Consider the following 13,683-nt stretch of genomic DNA (forward strand, 5'->3'; position numbering starts at 1 on the left):
GAGCACTGATGCAGTCAGCATAGGCCTCTTACATTGTTTGCAGGTACCCTGCTGACGCATGACTGCACTGCAACCTACAGCAACAATCACATAGTGAAATTTACTGACGACACAACTCTGGTGGGTCTCATCACCAAGGGCGACGAGACTCAATACAGGTTGGAGGTCGACCATCTGACCACGTGGTGCAGGGACAACAACCTCCTGCTGAACGTCAGCAAGACCAAAGAGATTGTTGTTGACTTCCGGAGAGGTCACACCCAACACCTGCCACTGACCATCGACGGTGCTGTGGTGGAGAGAGCAAGCAGCACCAAATTCCTGGGGGTGCACATCAGCGAAGACCTCTCCTGGACCACCAACACTGCATCACTGACGAAGAGAGCTCAGCGCCGCCTGTACTTCCTGCGGAAACTCAGGCGAGCAAGTGCTCCACCAGCCATCATGACCACATTCTACCGAGGCACCATTGAGAGCATCCTCTCCAGCTGTATCGCTGTGTGGGGCGGAAGCTGCACTGAATACAACAGGAAAGCCCTGCAGCGCATAGTGAACACAGCTGGAAGGATTATTGGTGCCTCACTCCCCTCCCTGAAGGACATTTACACCACCCACCTCACCCGCAAGGCGACCAAAATTGTGAGTGATGCAAGTCACCCCGCTCACAATCTGTTCGATCTACTGCCCTCTGGGAAGAGGTACAGAAGCCTGCGCTCCCGCACTACCAGACTCACCAACAGCTTCATACACCAAGCTGTAAGGATGCTGAACTCTCTCCCTCCTCTCCCCCCTCCACCCTCAGCTACATAACATCCTGGACATTGGACCCACAATGGCCGCGTGCACTACTCCACTTGCACACTTGCACACTTGTACACTTGTACACTTTACAACTTGTTGTTGTTGTCCTGAAAACACAACACTTCTGCTGCTCTTACACAACTTGCACCACTATGTCACTTTCTTTCTTAGGTCAAACAGAACTACCCAAGCCTTTTATTGGCCTGACTTTGCACTAGTATTTTATTGACTGTCTATGCACAATTTCAACCAATTTTGCTGCTCTTATTTTTTTTCATTATTATATGTGCCCTCTTATTTACTTACTTTTTTGTTTACTTGAATGCTATGTTTGTCTGTGGACTTAAATTGGTAAAATATGTCTTGTCTTCACCGTGGGATAGTGAGAAACGTAATTTCGATCTCTTTGTATGTCTGGAACATGTGAAGAAATTGACAATAAAGCTGACTTTGACTTTGACTTTGAGGTAGGCCTACATTTCATTCCGTTTTCGATGGCAAACGCGAAACAGCGCCAAAACAACCACCAGTGGACAAAAAAAGTATTTAACGTGTATTGTTAAGACTCGCCATAGAGAATGAATGGGGGAAATTACGGAGGTCATAGTTTGACGATGCCGTTCTCCCGTGCGGGCCAGATGCTATATACCACGGACATGATTTGGGGGGGCACCCAAAATGAGGTGGCGGGCCGTAGTTTGGGCAAAGACCGCCTTAACAATCTTTGGTTTGGGGACCACTGTAAGACAGATCATAGGTCAAAGGTAACAAGAGTCGTCGTCCAATCGTACACCTGAAACCCGTGACGTTTCCATTTCCCATTTGCCCATAGAATTGTTGGGTGAAACTTATAGACGTAATATCACACTACTTGGCGTTTTTCTCACCAATAACAATGTTCAATGTAACGCCATTTGCAGTATAGGAAATAACATCGAAGATGCCATCATCCGGTTTTGATTAGCTGCTTTCATGACAACTCACTACCGAAAGCAGCGTTAACTTACGGCCACGCAAAGGGTAAGCTATCACTGTTTGTTAGCTAACGCTAGCTATCAGTTGCAAACAATTACGCAGTTCTAAGGTAAATGTGCCTTAACCAGATATCGTGGCTATTTTGACCAGCTGTAAGAAAGCTTTTTGTGTGACACCAATGAATAACTTTAGTTACTTGTCAAGTGGACAACATTTCAAAGAAACTGTGAGTTAGCTTTGTAGCAGCTAGCTACTTAGTTAGCTAACAATGTTTCTTAATTTGGACGTCTGCGTCACCTCATACAACATACATTAGGTCTGAGGAACCAGAAACAACATTAATATAATGTTTGTGTCGTGGACATTCTCAGTTAAACAGCCACAATTGTGCCACACAATTGTGTGCTCATACATAATTAGCGTTACAAGACATTCTCTGGCGTTACCTAAAATTGTTGTAGCTAACTGTAAACGTTTGGTTGCTGTTGCTGGTCAGGCTTACAGGCTAGCATGTGTCATCTAAGTTTTCTCGGATCACAATTGAAATTCTCAAAACGGCTTTACTCCATATTAGCTTATTAGTGGGGTTGTTTAAGGCTCAGTCATTTCAAATTGGTGTTAAAGTTTGGTTTTCACTTCCAAGTTGAAGTTTGGGGTATATTAGGCATATTCGATGTGTTCACGCGATATAGTGGGGTCGTATGTATGTGTAATTTTTCTCAGTCATTTCAAATTGGTGTTAAAGTTTGGTTTTCACTTCTAAGTTGAAGTGAAGGGTCTATAGAACAATTTGAGTCCGAGTATCAAACGCACACATAACAAAATAGCCTCTGGGGGGCGCCGTAAATTATATAAACTGCTACAACTTTTCATTAGATTATCCAATTTTAACATATGAGGTATGTATGGATTCAGAATTAAAAGGAGAAACTGGTGTGCTAAGCATTTGGTTACCAGATTAAGAATACACTTTAATAAACACACTTTTAGCCCATGGACAGCAAAATTGTGCTTTTTTTTTTTTAGATAAAGGGTGGAAATGCCCTCAAAGTTGCAATGAAACATAATTTTTAAAGTTATTGTAAATAAAGCCTGGTATCACTCAACTCGATTTAAGATCGTTGTTCAGAATATCCCTGAAGCCCAAAGATACCTAGGATACCCATACACAAATATGGCTGCATAAAACCGATGTGATATTAAGCACCTAACTTGCAACTTTGAGTTTACGAATTTAGGATCATGAGTACCAACTTTTTTCAATCAAGCCATCATTTTATTCACAAAAAAAATCACAAAAGAACTTTATATCTGGAAGAAAGTAAATCAATAATATTTTGCAGCGCCCCCTAGAGGCTATTTTGTTATCTGTGTGTTTGACACTCGGACTCAAATTGTTCTATAGACCCTTCACTTCAACTTAGAAGTGAAAACCAAACTTTAACACCAATTTGAAATGACTGAGAAAAATTACACATACATACGACCCCACTATATCGCGTGAACACATCATAAAAACAATTTGTTTCAGTTTTGACCAAACAGCAAATGCTTTAGTTCATCCATCCATGCAACCTAGTGTACACGTGTCTCCTGTTTTTACAATTTAAATTGCTAATGTCATGTTGGTTCCATGTTGAATAGTCCTACCCCATAAACAAATAAGCCTTATTGCATCGCTTTATTACATGCAAAAATGTTGAACTAGTTGTCATACCGAGTTGTCATACATAATGTCATATGTGACCTGTCAGACAGCAACAGTAAATCTGGCTTACAGTGGTGCATAGCTCTGCCCAAGGGATGTTTCCTATGTTATGGACTCCACAAACTCATCCGATCAGCTACAGTCTGAGCTGGCCACTTTTTCAAACTGGTGCAGCCGGAACTGCCTTGATCTCAATATCACTAAAACAAAAGAACTAATAATAGACTTCAGAAAGCCCCCCCCCCCCCCCCCCCACCATCCCCACTCTGACTGTCAACAACCAGCCGATAGAGAGGGTTGACACATACAGATATCTTGGGACAATAATCGACCACAAACTCAACTTCAAAACAAATACCGATACCATTTACTCCAAGTGTCAGCAGCGTCTCTTTTTCCTACGCAAACTCCAGGTCCACCAATCCGTTCTGACAGCATTCTACAGATTACATTACATTACATTACATTTGGCTGACGCTTTTTTTAACCAAAGCGACTAACAACATGGTAAACAGTAAGTTTTAGAACAATTCTCACAATTTTAGGACAGTTTAAAAAAAACACATTAGAGTACAGTAAGAATAAGTGCGTCGGTGAGTGCTGTATTTTAACAGTTACTTGTCAGTTTAACGGCTGGTGAGTGCTAGGATCATTAAGACTTGTTGTAAGTGTTGCTATGAGAGTAGATGTTCTCTAAAGAGCTGGGTCTTCAGGAGTTTTTTGAAAGTGGAAAAGGATGTCCCTGCCCTTGTAGGAACTGGCAGTGTGTTCCACCAACGAGGAACAACAGATGAGAAAAGTTTGGATTGGCTTGAGCGTACCGGTGGTAGAGCTAGACGTCGTTCGTCAGAGGAGCGCAGCGGTCTGGAGGTAGTGTAAGTCTGTATGAGGGCATTCAAGTAGGTGGGAGCAGAACCGGAGACTACTTTGTAGGCAAGCGTTAGAGACTTGAATTTGATGCGGGCCGCCATAGGTAGCCAGTGTAGCTGGATGAGCAGCGGGGTAACGTGCCCTTTTGGGTTGGTTGTAGACCAGGCGCGCCGCCGCGTTCTGGATCATCTGAAGTGGTTTCACTGCGCAGGCTGGGAGACCTGTCAGGAGGGCATTGCAGTAGTCGAGTCGTGAGATGACTATTGCCTGAACCAGAAGTTGGGTTTACAGATGTTTCATTGAATCCATAATCACCTTCAACATCACTTCCTGGTTTGGAGCACTGTCCAACATCCATAGGAACCCACTAAACAGAATCAACCTGAGCAGTAAAATAACTGGACAACAGCAGGAATCACTCACCAGCATATACAACAAAAGGACTAAGCAAAAAGCAAAACAAATCACTTTGGACATCACACACACTCTACACAGTCAGTATTGCCTCCTACCCTCAGGCCACATATACAGAGCACCTACACTAAGGACAAATAGAGCCCTGTCAAGCTTTGTCCCAGCATCCATTAGACTTTTGAATGGTTGAACTGTCTTCTCTCTCTTTTAACACCTTGGACTCTCTTTAACTATTATTTATTGTCCCTCCACTGTGGAGATATTAACAACTTATTTATTCATCAGGCTCAGCAAAGTTTTTATTATCTGCCATATGTCCAGTATGGGCTGAAGATTATGGTGTGTGTGTATGTGTTTGTTTATTGTATGTATTGTTGGGTATGGACACACCCTGATGCTCTTCTACATGTGGAGTTCCTAACGGAAAAATAAAGTTATTTGAATTGATTGAATTGTTATACTGTAAAAGTGTAATTTTTCCTTTGCACATTGCTGTTTTCTTTATACTGTAACGGTGTCTGTCAACAAATTGCACTACAAACGGTACAGTACAGTAAAAACTTAAAAATAGTGCTGCCATGTGCATTTTTTTTTTTCATTAGAAAATACTTAGTAAACTGTCTTATTGACAACACCACAAAGCAGTTTGACTGTCTTGTTCATAAGCAATGGCATAAGGATTTGACGTTTTGATTGCACTGACAGTTTCATTGGTATAAATACACAGGCTACTTGCTTTTGAGAGTCATAAACTAAACATTTTGAGCAAGATACTTGCAGGTAATCCATTATATGGTGCAGTTTGCACTCAGTTATTTTTAGAAGTGTCACTGTTGTCATGTTAATGATGACTCGAGAAATGCAACAAAACGATGGTAAACATTATTGAGTTTGTGTAATTTTAGAACAACTAACCAGGCATTAAAGAAATCAGACAATATCTCGTATGGATTGTTTAGGATAAATATCGGTTTATGTGTTTCTCAATTTATAAATGTTTGCATTGATACTATGCTTCTCTGTCCATGGGTTTTCCATGGGTATATTTCCCACTGACATAAGGGCTTAACTGGTGCATTTATCTCTTCAGACACCTGGTGAGAGGAGGCCTGAAGACAGTCACGGGCTACCTTCAGTCCACCTCAACTCCGATTTGGCTTTCTTAAAGTGTCACTTCAGAATGGCCAGCCATTTCCGCAGCTACATCTGGGACCCAGTTCTCATTGTGTCTCAGATTGCGTTGATGCAGTGCATCTATTATAGCTTCCTTGGATTGTGGCTTGCTGGTGTTGATAGCCTTGTACAGACAAATAGATCTCTCGACCAAATTTTCAGCTATGAGGTAAGTCTGCAATAGTATCTGTTGTGTGGGATATTTGCTTTTTAGACTTTAGGATAATATTGTCAACTGTATTTGCAGGTAGTTGGTTTTGGGACACCTCAAGGCAGACTCTCAATGATGGCATTCATCTTAAATTCATTGACATGGTAAGTTGTCATTACCATTTCTCTCAATACATTTCTGAGAAAAATCAGATGGTAGCATTCCATATAGACAATGTAGTGTTAATCTCTGTGGTATGCTATGCACACAGACAATCAGCAGCAAATCTAGTCTAGCAGGTAGTTCTTTAGAACATTTACACCAATGAGCATATTCTTTGATTTGGGATAACTTTTAAAAATCACATTGCAAAAGTGAAGTAATGGTTTGTCTTTGTATCAACAGTGCTCTCGGCCTCTGGTTCTTCATCCGGCGTGGCAAGCAGTGCTTGGATTTCACCGTCACAGTGCATTTCTTTCACATGATCGGATGCTGGGTGTACAACTCTCACCTGCCGGCCTCTCTCTCCTGGTGGCTCGTCAACGTGGCATGTATGGCCCTAATGGCCGTCATCGGGGAATACCTGTGCATGCGGACTGAGCTCCGAGCTATTCCGGTCAACACCGGACCCAAATCAAACCTCTGAGGGATCATTCGTACTGGCATTCTCGGGGTGGACTGTGGACAGGCTGGACTAGTTGCCATTTTCAGTCTTTCTGTTGCTTTCTGTTGCTACATTATCAATGACTACACTTGACTGAATTGACCTGGAACAAAGGTCTTCTGTCAGAGATTGAACAGTTATGTCAATAAGCAAAGAATGCCCCTGTAATCGCTGATGTATAGATTATGTTGTGTTTTATTTATTTTCTCTGACATTCTTAAGCGGCTGCAATTTTAGAATTTTATAATGGTTAAGTATTACACATTTCTGAAGAGAGAGAAAATGGTCATATATGATGGATCTGTGCATCATCTTGCTTTTGTTGGCCCATAATGAGGTACTATCGTAAATATACAACAAAGCAAAACCTTTATTATTATTATTATTATTATTATTATTATTATATATTTTTTTTTTTTTTTTTTTTTTTTTTGAGAACTGTCATCATAGCACAGGTAAAAACAGACATGGAGAAGGAATGTTTGTCATTCATACTCAATACATAGTAAGTATGCATCCTTTGTAATTAAGAGTGGCTTAAATGTCATAAAAAGCAGTCAAACAAATCTTGACTTGGCCAGAAATGGGTACAATCCAGATATGCAATATGCATTTCAGATAGGAATAGATCACACAGCCTGTGATGAATACTTGAGAAGGGATACAAGGTTAACAAGAGGTTTACTGACTTTGTGCCCTGTTCGTGAAAAGCAGCCACCATTCGGGCATCATTTTTGTACATTTTATTCTGTGGTGTGCTTTATTTTAACAATTTAAACTGATGAACTATTTAAACTACTTGGACAGGAAGTCATAATCCTTCCCTGGATTACCTCAAGTTTGCTTTAATAAATTCATTCATTCAGATTGGCTAATGACTTGAATCCCACACTTTGACTTTTAATGCAATTAAAAAGTGTATCTTTATGCACACTGCTTCCAACTTGTACTGTAAATCCCAAACATTATTACACGGGTCATACATTGTAATGGTACAGACATGCCTGCAATACAGTACAGTATAGTAAGTATCTATCTAGTAATTATCTATTGTTCATAATTGTTATTTGTGCTCCTGGTTCTTGAATTATAAATGTTTTATGGAATAACTTTGACCACTAACTTGGGAAGGCAAGCATTTCAGGCCCATGTATTTGCATTACCATGTAAATGATAAAAGCGTACATTGTTGCTACCACTATTCCTTAGGAGGAACCCTGCGCAGGCTAGGAGTCAAGGAACCCATGACTAGTCCTTTGCTTTAGCAATACTTGCCCGACATGTTCAGTCTTATCACTCACAAGCACACACACTTTTTTTTTAAAACTATTCTTGTTAGTGTGTATGTGTGAGTGAGTGTGTACACTAATGATCTGCTATGGATTTGGCCTCTCTTGCTGTCGCCAATGTCTCAGTGCCGAAATAGGCAAGGAAGCAGGTATTACGTTTGCTCTTGCCGTGTGGAGTGAAGCCACTGAAGGAAGGAGCCGCAGATTGTGGACAGGCTTTCGAGCAACACAAGCATTCGATAAGCCTCTGATTACAGGCACTCGGATGGTTTCTGCAAGATGACAAGATGGGGGAGTGATCTGCACACCGCCTGGCTGCATTTCCTTTCCTATTTACCTTGGTAAATGGCAGCTAAGAGGAAGGAGGGGAGCCGTTACGACGGCCAATATAGACTCATGAATATTTGATACTCTCTAAAGGGTATTGCTCTGCCTGCAACCCCCAACCCCTTCACCCCCTGAGGACACACACACTCCACCACTATAATGAACAGCATATCAGCAGATGGAAGCATGTTAATTAAAGACTGATGGGCAGCTGTTACACACAGTATGAAATCCTCATTAACAGGAACAGGGTGTTTGCCATTTAGGTCCTAATCCCTGCATGCACCTAGGGCTAAAGCACCCCTAACCCCAGAGATGAGGTTTTTGAATGAGATTAATTAAAATGTGCCCGACTTTAATGACTTTTGGACCCACCCCCCACATAGAGGTACTGCAGTGAATGCTAGAGCATTTGGCTGTAAGCTTGACACTGCAGAAAACCAGCTTATGTGAGCCACTGCATTTGGTTGGGAAGGAAGCATAAATAGTGTCTATGTCGTAAAAAATATACTGCTTCCTGTACCCAGTAGAGCTTCTCCCCAGTGTCCTTGCTGAATGATAAGTGTAATATTTCTAGAACAAAATCCTTCCCTTACAGAGGGGATTTCATTTCAATTTACAGTTCAGTGTCATTTGTGTCAGGCATGTCATTTCCACACAAGGCAACCGTTTCAGCAAAGAATATTCCCATCATGACAAAAACTAGGGTAAATTGAGTAAGGTCAGTGTCAAATTTGGTATTTCGACCTAGACAGATGTAATGATAGTAGTAATAGTAATAGTAGTAGTAATATAGTCACATACTCCATCTGATACCAATCTGAAGTATTCCTTTCACCACAGAGGGTGGATGCGTAAAGTCTAAAGATGAAATGGATGAAATGTATTATTGAACTCTTGGAACATTTTAACAAACCTCCTGCTCAGGTCAATATTGATTGGCTAGACATGGATTAAAAACAACAACAACAACAGCTACAGAAAGAGCCGTCTACCAGCTGTCCTTGTGCCTGGATTTGTCACATCCAAAAAACAAGGCTCAAACATGGATTTCAGAGTGCATACAACAGCATGCAGTTACACTGAGACTTGCCAGGAGACACACATACTGTCATACCCAGACATTGCGTTGACACTAGGAATGCACCCTGCCATGAAAATAGAAAGATTTCTTTTGCTTCTGTGCCATAAGAACACTGACAATAAACTAACATTGGGCACATACAATCTTTATTTTAACAAGCAGAAAACACATTTGACTTATTATAAATCTCTTTTTAAAATCTCTCTGCATCTGTGAGCCTTTTACTGTTGGTTATTACCTTTTTTTTAAAGAATAGTCAAATTGATAGCATGGTTGTTTACAGATTACAGAAGTACTTGAGTTAGAATAAATATATGTATAATTAAGACATTTGGCCACTAGATGCTTTCAGAGATTAGTGGCTAAATCCTTTAATTTACCACAAATACGGTATACAAAAACATAAATCATCTTTGCATTCATCATATAATTAATCTCTACTTTCCTGCATCCAGACTACTTTTCTTCAAATGTAAGCCAAATACAGATAGGTACATGTAAAATTACTGCATACATGCCACAATTCACAGCCATAAAATGGTTGATCCTACAATATCTGGATATTACATCAAATGAAACTTGTGCACACAGTGTGAAGCACACATGCTCAGTAAAATGCCAAGATGCCCTCTTTCCCCACAATGCCCTTAGCCATACTGTCACAATATAAACTGAATTTGTATATTGCCATATAGATACTTTCAATGTCAGTGAGTGTCGCTGTGCTTCATACTGAAATTAAGTACTTTAGGCAATACAAAATGTTGTAACTTCATGTTATTGAACAGGGTATTGATTGCATACTGTTTTGTTTTTAATCATTACAGATTTATTACATTGGATTATTGGAAAGTATGTATCACTGCAGTATTTTGTTAATGTCTTTTATAACGCATCAAGTGTTAACGTTATGTTTTAAGTGCATGGGATGGTATTACTATTACTCTTTTTGGTGTTTTCTCATAGCAGCTAAGGTACTCCAATCCCAACAGTGTGGTTTCAGAAGTGGGGGGGGGGGGGCTGTGCTTGATCAGGAGGATGGGTTGATTGTCACAGTACAGGGTCATTCTTTTAACACATCAACACCTTTTTTCACAACACTTTAAAAACACACATAAAAATGTCACGCCATTCATCTTTTTTTACCTTAAGGAGGAGGCACAGATTCCAAATATTTCATCATGTATTCTTATTTGAATGCCATTGCTTTGCCTGGTGCCTTCTGCATCATCTCATCCAGCATAATCCTCATGTATTAAACATGCTGAGGAAGAAGACCACCCAGGTGGGAGAACGTGCAGGGATGGAGAGAGAGAGAGAGAGAGAGAGAGAGAGAGAGAGAGAGAGAGTTATGTATGGAGTCTATAGGGACGGACAGATGGACTCTGGCCCTGACAGCAGCTGGACCACCAGGGGAAGCAAGAGCAGGGACATGGGCAGCCAGGCCAAGCCCAGGCCGGGGGCGGCGTTGGGGCTGCACAGGTCGAACAGGCTGCCCTGGAACCGGAGCTTCCTGGAGTCTGCCCTTAAAGTCTCCCATATGGGCCCTGCTTCCTCCTGACAGTCGGAGAGTGCGGTGAGAGCGCAGGAGTGGAACGCCTCCCAGTGGCTGTAGGAGAGAGCAGCAGCAATTACAGAGCCTTCCTCACCCGGCATATTCATCCCCATCTCCCTGGCAAATTAACCATTCATATTGTGGGTTCTCATCCAGCCTCCCATTTGTTTTCAGTTAACGGCCCGTCTCTTTTCCCCACACTTTTTTCCCATCCTTTAACCTTTATCTTTATGCCTGCTCAGCCATGGAGGGGTTTTATTGCCTACGTTCTTTCAATCCCTAGCTATTAGAATTAATTATGTGTGTGCTAGCTTCAGGCAAGACAGTAACATCTTCATAAGGGAAGATCGCTCAAGATGAAACTGTACCAGTATCATGTCAACGGATAGGCCTGATGTCTTTGTGTGAGCCAGTGTATCTACCAATCTGGTGGTCCTGGAATGCTTTCAGTAACAATGACACAGAAAAAAAAAACAAGATGGCCCCTGAATTTCATTACTGTTGCAGGATCCGCTGGAGTCATAAATTATTCAGTTAGAAGACTCAGAGTCTCAGCTCGGTTCATTTCTGCCATGTCCCTCTGAGATTCCAACCCTCTCCCTTTTGTTCCTACTGCCCTTCAATGTAATCCAGCGTTTAATAATATTATTGATTTTTTTTATTCTTCCTCCCTCAGTCAGTGAGAGTGCACTTGAGAGATCCTTACCTCTCTAATTTGTCTCACAGAGATTACAGTCCAGTGATACTTTTTAGGTACCGAAAATTATAAGTCAACAGCCACTGTTGGAGGAAAAGCATCAGATGATGCTACCTTTTTTACATTTGTCTCTTCATGTATGTATTAATGCCAGCCCTCACACATAATTTAATCGATCCTATGACCTTATAACACCTCCAACACGCCCCCTTGCAAAAGCAGCCTACCTGCAGACAGCTTCCACGCCCTTCTCACTGGTGACATTCTCCTGCTGGTTATCCATGCTCTCCCCGAGCTCCAGGACACAGTCGGAGAAGTCCTTGTAGATGTTCTCACACTTTACATCTGCAGACACCTGGGCTACAGCCAAGAGCACTGGAGGGACGAATAGAGGAGGCAGTCAGACAGAGACACCGAGAGAGTGAGAGTGAGAGAGAGAGAGAGAGAGAGAGAGAGAGAGAGAGAGAGAGAGAGAGAACTCAGTGGGTAGCCTACAAAGGGAGAGACATGTCTAAGAAATGGAAGTTCAAAGACAAATGAGAAGATGGCAAAAGTAGGTCAGACTACCATCTCGATTGTTGATGCTGCTGCAGATGCTGCTGTGAGATGCAGCAGTAGTGAGGACATACTGACACCCATTGTCTTACCTCATGACATCACCTTTTAAATGAAAAAGATTCCCCATGGATGATATGATCTGTATCAGCGTGTTTGAAAGGAAACGAATGCTACAGTAAAATGCTAAACTCCCCCCTCCTCTTCGAACCTCATCTTTGTCCCAGCACCTAATCGATCTACTGTCAGCACCCCTAGTTGAGATGTGGTATATGTTCCAATCCAATAAATCCAATCCAATAAATCCCGGGCGTCAGCGCTACGGTGGGATGGTTCAAAGGTGAGTTATAGATGAAGTGGTGGGCTCGTAGAACCTTGCGTCCAATGTACAGGAGCTGACTGAACTCTATGTAATTTGATATCTCTCAGCAGTCAGTGTCCTTTAAAACAAAATATGTTATTCGGAGATAGAGAACAGCATCAGCTGTGGACACTTTATAGTATTTTTTGTCACGTAACTATATATTGTAGAAATTACTGTAAAAGCTAATGCGAATAAAATATTAATCACATGCGTAATACGCGTCCTGATCTTCCCCTTAGACGCTGAATGTCTCAGGTCCCACCCAAACTATTTTTAGTCGCCTTATCGTGATAACGGGGTTTTCACTCTCTTGGAATAACATTTGAGATGGTATCATTCACCCTTCCACTTTAACCCACTGAACAATGACAAATACCTTTACCTGAACAAAACATTACAGATACTCATTTTTATAAAAGGTTCACTGCATGCGTTAGAACCAGATTTCATATGAACATCCATACGACGCACACAAACGGGATAGACAATGACTGCATGCACATACTGTTAAGAAGCGCCTTACCTACTGCAACTACGGCACTAAATCTAGCCTCAGCCGACATAAATCCCATATCAAACCCGACCCAGGGCAAGACAAGCCATCAGTGGAAAGATGAGAAGTCAAGGGCGAATTCAGATGAGAAAAAAGAGCCGATAATACAAGTATTTTTTCTGCGTTCCTGCTGTGTCAGCAAAACGAAGTTTCCTTGTCCACAAACCGCTCCATTTCACACACCGCGGGTTCAGTTCACACCTTCAGTGCCAGCCCCTCAGTCGCTACCCCGTCGTGCGCTTCCGCCGAGGAGGATGCTCCATTCATTACACCCTGCACCAATAACATCGTACCATCCCCCGGTCAAACGTTTATCAATGGTCCGTCATCGTAAAGCTGACCACTTATTCACGCGTACATCGCCGCCGTACGGTTGTGCAAGATGGAATGGTGTGTTTATCATAGTGCTGACTGTATCACCTTGTCAGCTATATCTCTACACCAAAGACAAATGGGTATACAAGAGAACAAAATCCTTGGGTGAATAAAAAGTGGCAGACTCT

General features: G+C 41.7%; 3 protein-coding genes across 3 annotated transcripts in view; 1 reads left to right on the forward strand and 2 right to left on the reverse strand.

Annotated features, from left to right (window-relative positions):
- Positions 1–1,583: 1,583 nt before the first annotated feature.
- On the forward strand, positions 1,584–7,135 carry sys1 (SYS1 golgi trafficking protein). Its single transcript, XM_042090587.1, has 4 exons — positions 1,584–1,821; positions 5,859–6,110; positions 6,189–6,256; positions 6,498–7,135. Exons 2-4 carry the CDS (start codon positions 5,949–5,951, stop codon positions 6,736–6,738), a joined length of 471 nt encoding a protein of 156 aa, XP_041946521.1. The 5' UTR covers positions 1,584–1,821; positions 5,859–5,948; the 3' UTR covers positions 6,739–7,135.
- Positions 7,136–9,585: 2,450 nt separating this feature from the next.
- LOC121707775 (neuritin-like) lies at positions 9,586–13,411 on the reverse strand. Its single transcript, XM_042090588.1, has 3 exons — positions 13,151–13,411; positions 11,936–12,083; positions 9,586–11,065 (listed from the first exon to the last, which is right to left on the reverse strand). Exons 1-3 carry the CDS (start codon positions 13,197–13,199, stop codon positions 10,819–10,821), a joined length of 444 nt encoding a protein of 147 aa, XP_041946522.1. The 5' UTR covers positions 13,200–13,411; the 3' UTR covers positions 9,586–10,818.
- atp2b4 (ATPase plasma membrane Ca2+ transporting 4) overlaps positions 12,144–13,683 on the reverse strand; it is a 77,696-nt gene continuing 76,156 nt past the window's right edge. The window contains exon 22 of the transcript XR_006031391.1: positions 12,144–12,186. The gene's annotated coding sequence lies outside the window, so the exon portion shown is untranslated. The remainder of the gene's footprint in view (positions 12,187–13,683) is intronic.

The sequence above is a fragment of the Alosa sapidissima genome, chromosome 4, assembly GCF_018492685.1.
Source record: "Alosa sapidissima isolate fAloSap1 chromosome 4, fAloSap1.pri, whole genome shotgun sequence".
NCBI classification, from domain to species: domain Eukaryota; kingdom Metazoa; phylum Chordata; class Actinopteri; order Clupeiformes; family Clupeidae; genus Alosa; species Alosa sapidissima.